The 8,001-nt window shown below is 55.4% G+C and overlaps 1 protein-coding gene across 1 annotated transcript; it reads left to right on the top strand.

The window, feature by feature from the left end:
- The first annotated feature begins 1,232 nt into the window (after positions 1–1,232).
- Positions 1,233–7,602, top strand: LRP10 (LDL receptor related protein 10). The gene is made up of 7 exons (XM_004054920.5): positions 1,233–1,857; positions 2,258–2,302; positions 2,831–2,966; positions 4,573–4,763; positions 4,873–5,890; positions 6,207–6,336; positions 6,458–7,602. Exons 1-7 carry the CDS (start codon positions 1,311–1,313, stop codon positions 7,043–7,045), a joined length of 2,655 nt encoding a protein of 884 aa, XP_004054968.4. The 5' UTR covers positions 1,233–1,310; the 3' UTR covers positions 7,046–7,602.
- Positions 7,603–8,001: the final 399 nt, after the last annotated feature.

The following is an 8,001-nucleotide window of genomic DNA, read 5'->3' as shown; positions in this document are numbered from 1 at the left end:
CTGCTTGAACCCGGGAGGCGGGAGGTGGAGGTTGCAGTGAGAGATCACGCCACTGCACTCCAGCCTAGGCGACAGAGCAAGACTCCGTCTCAAAAAACAAACAAACAAACAAACAAAATAGATGCAATTCCACTCAGTTCCCCCAACCCCACCCCTGAAAATATTTTCCATCTACGATCAGTTAAATCTGCGAATGCAGAACCCAAGATATGGAGGGCCCACTGTACTAGATCTTGGGCAAAATACTTAACTTTTCTGTGCCTGCATTTCTCGGAATACCTTGGAAATTGGAAGTAATAATAGTATGTACCTCACAGAGGATTAAACCCGCAAATACTTGTAAAGTGTTAATGTATTTAGTATATACTAATATAGTTCCTAAGTATTTAGTAAAGTGCTTACTTAGATCTGTGCCTGAAAAGTGGAAAAATCTAAAATTGTTTGCTATTTGTTGTGTTTATTTTTTCACTGAAAATTCTGAGCTTCAATATTGTTTATTAATGTTATCTATCAGTGCCACAGGAAATCGGTAACCTCCAGCTCACACAAATTAGAAACACCTTCTGTGACTGATAATAATAGTTGCTACCAGATATGGAGCACTTCCTGTATGTCAGGGAACTTGCTCTCCTTAAATGTTAGCAACAACCTTAAGAGGAAGTTGCACTATCATAAGCCTCATTTTATACCTAAGAAGAACAGAGAGGTTAAGTAATTTTCTGGAGGTCACAGCCAGCAAATGGAGAAGCCGTACTTATTCATTTATTTACCATTTATTGAGTTCTTCCTGTGTCTCAGCAGGAGAGAAGCCCTGTAGGTGCAAAGGTAAACAGTCTAGGCCCCAGCCTACGGGAAGTTTCAGTTTGTAGAGAAGGGGCGGGGCGGGGGCGGGAATGACGAACAAATAGTTACCGTACCGTGTGGTAATAGCTGTAATAAAGTCTCACTCCGAAAAGTGCTGCCGGATCTCAGACCCTGGGACAAGAAAAGTACTGAGAGCTTAGGGCCCAAAGGAAAGACATCACAGTTATGGAATAAGCAGACGTCCTTTGACAAACGTGTGACAAACATATGACAAACGTGTCCTGTAACGACAAACGTGTTACACCCCAAGGATTAAACAAAGCAGGGTTAAATGTGGAAGCTGAAGCTGCAAGTCAAGGGCCCGTCTGACAAGTCCGGCAGGGCCGGGAAAGGGGTTAAGGCGAGCAAGTGGGTGTGGCCCGTGCGTTGATTGGCAGGGGTGGGACCGGGCTCGTCACCCGCCCCGGCTACTCCAACCCCTGGGCGGGCGGGGGTACCGCCTGGGCATGGGCCGGGGCGCCGGGCCGAGCCACCTCTCCCCCTCCCCCGCTTCCCTGTCGCGCTCCGCTGGCTGGACGCGCTGGAGGAGTGGAGTAGCACCCGGCCGGCCCTGGGGGCTGACAGTCGGCAAAGTTTGGCCCGAAGAGGAAGTGGTCTCAAACCCCGGCAGGTGGCGACCAGGCCAGGCCAGGGGCGCTCGCGGCCTGCAGGCGGGCTGTAGGCGAGGGCGCGCCCCAGTGCCGAGACCCGGGGATTCGGGAGCCGGCCCCGGGAGAGAGAGTGCGGCGGCGGCCGGAGAAAACAACTCCAAAGTTGGGGAAAGGCACCGCCCCTACTCCCGGGCTGCCGCCGCCTCCCCGCCCCCAGCCCTGGCATCCAGAGCACGGGTCGAGCCCGGGCCATGGAGCCCCCCTGGGGAGGCGGCACCAGGGAGCCTGGGCGCCCGGGGCTCCGCCGCGACCCCATCGGGTAGACCACAGAAGCTCCGGGACCCTTCCGGCACCTCTGGACAGCCCAGGATGCTGTCGGCCACCCTCCTCCTCCTCCTCCTTGGTAAGAACCGAAACGATACCAACCCCCAGCCTTCTGTCACCGGGCCAGCAGCTCTAACTCCCTCCAGTGCGGCCCCGCACTCTATCCTGTCTGCCCATTCCCCCCAGCCCCTGCCGCCATCCCCAGCACTGCCGGCCCCAACCCCCAGGAAGTCTTCAGCTGCTCCGCTGGGCCCTGGTCCTCTCTCCGGCTTCCCCTAGATCACCCCACCAACCCCACAAGGCCCTGCTGCCGGACCTTCCTTCCATGGAAGTCCCACGCCGCAGCCCTCTCCCACCCCCCACTCCCTCTTCCGATTAACTGCCCGGAAGTCCCGGATGGCTCCCTTGAGTTGCTCAGGTGAAGAAGAAAACTCCTAAGGAGTGTCTCACGCTCCTGCCCTTTCTCGTTCCTCCTCTAGGAGGCGCTCTGGCCCATCCAGACCGGATTATTTTTCCAAATCATGGTGAGTTGAGGGAACCTCTGGGGCTCCGTGGGCTTGGGAATGAGGGAGCACTCGAGAAGGACTCTCTGTTCCCTGAATTCCATGGGACCTACCAAAGTTTTAGAGGGGAGATAATTTAGCCTTTATTTATAGATAAGGAAGCTGAGGCTCGGTGTGGACCTTCATCTGGTAGTTGCTATGTACTATTTTATTTTTTCTGGGAATATCTATGCTTAATCGTCCTAACCAGGATGTAGTCTCCCTGAGGGTAGAGGCAGTATTTCCTGCTCCTCCTGGTTCAGTGGCTGGCACAAAGCAGACGTCAGAATTGTTCGTGATATTAGTATTTACTGGTGAAGCTATGAAGAATGTGAAGAGAAAGAGCAAAGCTAGAAGGCTGTAACTCTAGGCTGTGTGTGGGCGGGGGCAGATACTCTGCTCCTCCTTGCAGAGCCCAGACTTTTGGAAACCTCAAGCCTCCAAGCGGAAGGGGAAGGGTGGGATGCAAAGGGGCTGTCTACTACCAGTGTCCTACCTTCCTCTCTCCAGCTTGTGAGGACCCCCCAGCAGTGCTCTTAGAAGTGCAGGGCACCTTACAGAGGCCCCTGGTCCGGGACAGCCGCACCTCCCCTGCCAACTGCACCTGGCTCATCCTGGGCAGCAAGGAACAGACTGTCACCATCAGGTGAGAAGCGGAACAAGAGCAAGAACCCATTCTTCTCCCCTGCCCCTTCCCCTCCATTGGAAGTCTTCAGGGATCACTTCTCTTTTTTTTTTTGAGACGGAGTTTCACTCTTGTCACCCGGGCTGGAGTGCAATGGCGCGATCTCAGCTCACTGCAACCTCCACCTCCCAGGTTCAAGCGATTCTCCTGCCTTGGCCTCCCGAGTAGCTGGGATTGCAGGTGCCTGCCACCATGCCCAGCTAACTTTTTTGTATTTTTAGTAGAGACAGGGTTTCACCACGTTGGCCAGGCTGGTCTTGAACTCCTCACCTCAAGTGATCCACCCACCTGGGCCTCCCAAAGTGCTGGGATTAAAGGCATGAGCCACTGGGCCTGGCCCATTCAGGGATCACTTCTCTATGGAATTTCCATCCTTGTCAACAGGGAAAGAGTAGAATTTGATTTGGCCTAGTGTGCCCTAAAAGTCTTACTTTTTCTGGGTCAGACTTAGTGAATTGAGGTGGAGCTGGGCTGGAGTGGACATCTAGCTTGGGTCCTGCGCATCTCCAAAGGACAGAGGCCCCTCTACAAACGGTCCTCAGCTCAGATAGAACTGTTCTGAAGAGTCCTTCCATTCATTGCATGTCCTGCCTGAGATTCAGAACTACTCCTTAATCAGCTTAGAACATTCCTCAGCCTCTCTGGATCTTTTAAACATTCCAAGTCACCCCAGGCTCCCCTGACCTTGGTCATTGTTTGGGGATCATATTAAGTACCTGGCTATTTGCCTCACATAGTTCATTTTCCATGAATTTACCCAGAAAGGGGTAGGCAAAGAGAGAGGGCAATCTGTGGAGAGGCTGGTGGGGCAAAGGGATCAGAATGCCATGGAGAACCAACCCAGGTCTCACATCTGGCACAGTGGGGTGGGATAAGATGGTGAGTTCTGGTTAATTGAACTGTATGGTAATCACCAGTTACTGCTGGTACCATACTTGGGTGACAGTGCTACAACAACTGGAATGCAGTACACCTCTTCTTAACTCAGTCCCAGAACACAAGTCAATTTTTCCAAAGGGCTCTAGGATATATTTTATGGTCTCATGGCGATACCATGAGGTATTCGTACCATGTTAGGAAGATCCCCATTGACTACATTGACTTAAAAATAATTTGGCTGCCGGGCATGGTGGCTCACGCCAGTAATCCCAGCACTTTGGGAGACCAAGGCGGGTGGATCACCTGAGGCCAGGAGTTCGAGACCAGCCTGACCAACATGGTGAAACCCCATCTCTATTAAAAATACAAAATTAGCCAGGTGTGGTGGCGGGCACCTGTAATCCTAGCTACTTGGGAGGCTGAGGCAGGAGACTCACTTGAACCCGAGAGGTGGAGGTTGCAGTGATCCAAGATCACACCATTGCACTCCAGCCTGGGTGACAAGAGTGAAACTCTGTCTCTAAATAAATAAATAAATAGGCTAACTGAGTTTTCATTTGGCCATTTAGATCATGGATAAGCAGATGTTTATGCTTCCTGGGATACAAGGGGCCTGGTGGCACCAGGGGAGGAGAAAGCCAGCAGCGGTCAAGAGTATCTCATGTCCTGCTCTCCTCTACTCCCATAGGTTCCAGAAGCTACACCTGGCCTGTGGCTCAGAGCGCTTAACCCTACGCTCCCCTCTCCAGCCACCGATCTCCCTGTGTGAGGCACCTCCCAGCCCTCTGCAGCTGCCTGGGGGCAACGTCACCATCACTTACAGCTATGCTGGGGCCAGAGCACCCACGGGCCAGGGCTTCCTGCTCTCCTACAGCCAAGGTAGGCTGGACAGGGATGTCTGAGGAGCAGGCAGTGAAAGCCCCAGGCAGGAGGGGAGGATCCTGAGGGTTCTGGTGCTTCACAGCCCCTCTCCATGGTGCCTCTGCAGATTGGCTGATGTGCCTGCAGGAAGAGTTTCAGTGCCTGAACCACCGCTGTGTATCTGCTGTCCAGCGCTGTGATGGGGTTGATGCCTGTGGCGATGGCTCTGATGAAGCAGGTTGCAGCTCAGACCCCTTCCCTGGCCTGACCCCAAGACCCGTCCCCTCCCTGCCTTGCAATCTCACCTTGGAGGACTTCTATGGGGTCTTCTCCTCTCCTGGATATACACACCTAGCTTCAGTCTCCCACCCCCAGTCCTGCCATTGGCTGCTGGACCCCCATGATGGCCGGCGGCTGGCCGTGCGCTTCACAGCCCTGGACTTGGGCTTTGGAGATGCAGTGCATGTGTATGATGGCCCTGGGCCCCCTGAGAGCTCCCGACTACTGCGTAGTCTCACCCACTTCAGCAATGGCAAGGCTGTCACTGTGGAGACACTGTCTGGCCAGGCTGTTGTGTCCTACCACACAGTTGCTTGGAGCAATGGTCGTGGCTTCAATGCCACCTACCATGTGCGGGGCTATTGCTTGCCTTGGGACAGACCCTGTGGCTTAGGCTCTGGCCTGGGAGCTGGCGAAGGCCTAGGTGAGCGCTGCTACAGTGAGGCACAGCGCTGTGACGGCTCATGGGACTGTGCTGACGGCACAGATGAGGAGGACTGCCCAGGCTGCCCACCTGGACACTTCCCCTGTGGGGCTGCTGGCACCTCTGGTGCCACAGCCTGCTACCTGCCTGCTGACCGCTGCAACTACCAGACTTTCTGTGCTGATGGAGCAGACGAGAGACGCTGTCGGCATTGCCAGCCTGGCAATTTCCGATGCCGGGACGAGAAGTGCGTGTATGAGACATGGGTGTGCGATGGGCAGCCAGACTGTGCGGACGGCAGTGATGAGTGGGACTGCTCCTATGTTCTGCCCCGCAAGGTCATTACAGCTGCAGTCATTGGCAGCCTAGTATGCGGCCTGCTCCTGGTCATCGCCCTGGGCTGCACCTGCAAGCTCTATGCCATTCGCACCCAGGAGTACAGGTCAGTGGGAGTGGGGCTGGCAGTAGAAGAGTAGACCCTGAGGGTGAGGCTTGGCTGTGCAGCTACAGGAGACCACGAAAGTGCCCACCTTGGGGAGAGGCTCCCATGATCAGCTTGTCAGTTGTGTCCTGTAAGGGACAGGTCCAGATCCTGAAAGCAGTTTCAAGGGAGGAGGGACCTCAGATGACCTTTGGGAAAGCCATGGCACAGCTCCAGCTGGCCTGGCCCGGGTGTGGAAGTGGGAGGACTGTCCAGGCTGAGGTGGTCTACTCTGGCCGAGAACTACCAGTGACTGAGCAGTCCTCATTCCTTCTAGCATCTTTGCCCCCCTCTCCCGGATGGAGGCTGAGATTGTGCAGCAGCAGGCACCCCCTTCCTACGGGCAGCTCATTGCCCAGGGTGCCATCCCACCTGTAGAAGACTTTCCTACAGAGAATCCTAATGATGTAAGTCACTCCCCACAACCCTAGCACCTCCTGGTCCCAGTTCTGCTGTGGCCCCGCCCCTGTACCCTCCTTCATTCAACCTCTGGCCCTCTGACTCTGAGGCCTCCTCATTTCCTTGCAGAACTCAGTGCTGGGCAACCTGCGTTCTCTGCTACAGATCTTACGCCAGGATATGACTCCAGGAGGTGGCCCAGGTGCCCGCCGTCGTCAGCGGGGCCGCTTGATGCGACGCCTGGTACGCCGTCTCCGCCGCTGGGGCTTGCTCCCTCGAACCAACACCCCGGCTCGGGCCTCTGAGGCCAGATCCCAGGTCACACCTTCCGCTGCTCCCCTTGAGGCCCTAGATAGTGGCACAGGTCCAGCCCGTGAGGGCGGGGCAGTGGGTGGGCAAGATGGGGAGCAGGCACCCCCACTGCCCATCAAGGCTCCCCTCCCATCTGCTAGCACGTCTCCAGCCCCCACTACTGTCCCTGAAGCCCCAGGGCCACTGCCCTCACTGCCCCTAGAGCCATCACTATTGTCTGGAGTGGTGCAGGCCCTGCGAGGCCGCCTGTTGCCCAGCCTGGGGCCCCCAGGACCAACCCGGAGCCCCCCTGGACCCCACACAGCAGTCTTGGCCCTGGAAGATGAGGACGATGTGCTACTGGTGCCACTGGCTGAGCCGGGGGTGTGGGTAGCTGAGGCAGAGGATGAGCCACTGCTTACCTGAGGGGACCTGGGGGCTCTACTGAGGCCTCTCCCCTGGGGGCTCTACTCATAGTGGCACAACCTTTTAGAGGTGGGTCAGCCTCCCCTCCACCACTTCCTTCCCTGTCCCTGGATTTCAGGGACTTGGTGGGCCTCCTGTTGACCCTATGTAGCTGCTATAAAGTTAGGTGTCCCTCAGGCAGGGAGAGGGCTCACAGAGTCTCCTCTGTACATGGCCATGGCCAGACACCCCAGTCCCTTCACCACCACCTGCTCCCCACGCCACCACCATTTGGGTGGCTGTTTTTAAAAAGTAAAGTTCTTAGAGGATCGTAGGTCTGGACACTCCATCCTTGCCAAACCTCTACCCAAAAGTGGCCTTAAGCACCGGAATGCCAATTAACTAGAGCCCCTCCAGCCCCCAAGGGGAGGATTTGGGCAGAACCTGAGGTTTTGCCATCCACAATCCCTCCTACAGGGCCTGGCTCACAAAAAGAGTGCAACAAATGTTTCTATTCCATAGCTACGGCATTGCTCAGTAAGTTGAGGTCAAAAATAAAGGAATCATACATCTCAAAATTTTGCAAATTAGCTTCGAGCCTGAGCCCCGCCTCTGCCCATCTCAGTCTATGCTCACCTCATCCCACTCCTCCCTGTGGAGCCCTTTGCTTGGCCCTCTACCTCCTGCCCTCTTCCTGTTCATCTCCCAACCACTGCACTCTTGATTTTTATACCACACAGAAGGTAAGAAAATTCTAGGAACCCTAAGGATCAATCCTCTCCATTTCCACTCAAATGCATGGGGCCCAGCTCTGCAATGACTGACTCCAGGGCCTCTTTCCTCACTGCCAGGATAGAAGTCAGGGGAGCCAGCTGGGCCCTGCGGTCAGGAAGGTTCTCATTTATGGAGCATTCCCTGAGCCCAGATCATAGGAGCAGCTGTCCCTGGTGGGACACAGGAGTCATGACTCCTACCCT

The sequence above is a fragment of the Gorilla gorilla genome, chromosome 15, assembly GCF_029281585.2.
Source record: "Gorilla gorilla gorilla isolate KB3781 chromosome 15, NHGRI_mGorGor1-v2.1_pri, whole genome shotgun sequence".
In the NCBI taxonomy this organism is placed as follows: Eukaryota; Metazoa; Chordata; class Mammalia; order Primates; family Hominidae; genus Gorilla; species Gorilla gorilla.
Note: the sequence above shows the minus strand (reverse complement) of the source record. Positions and strands in the feature narration are given on the sequence as shown.

Excerpts from the sequence above, each read along its gene's own strand:
- LRP10 (XM_004054920.5), top strand. The coding sequence starts at position 1,311 with ATGGGCCGGGGCGCCGGGCCGAGCCACCTCTCCCCCTCCCCCGCTTCC. Across the intron at positions 1,858-2,257 it reads CCTCCTCCTCCTCCTCCTTG|GAGGCGCTCTGGCCCATCCA; the intron begins GTAAGAACCGAA and ends TTCCTCCTCTAG. Across the intron at positions 4,764-4,872 it reads CCTGCTCTCCTACAGCCAAG|ATTGGCTGATGTGCCTGCAG; the intron begins GTAGGCTGGACA and ends GTGCCTCTGCAG.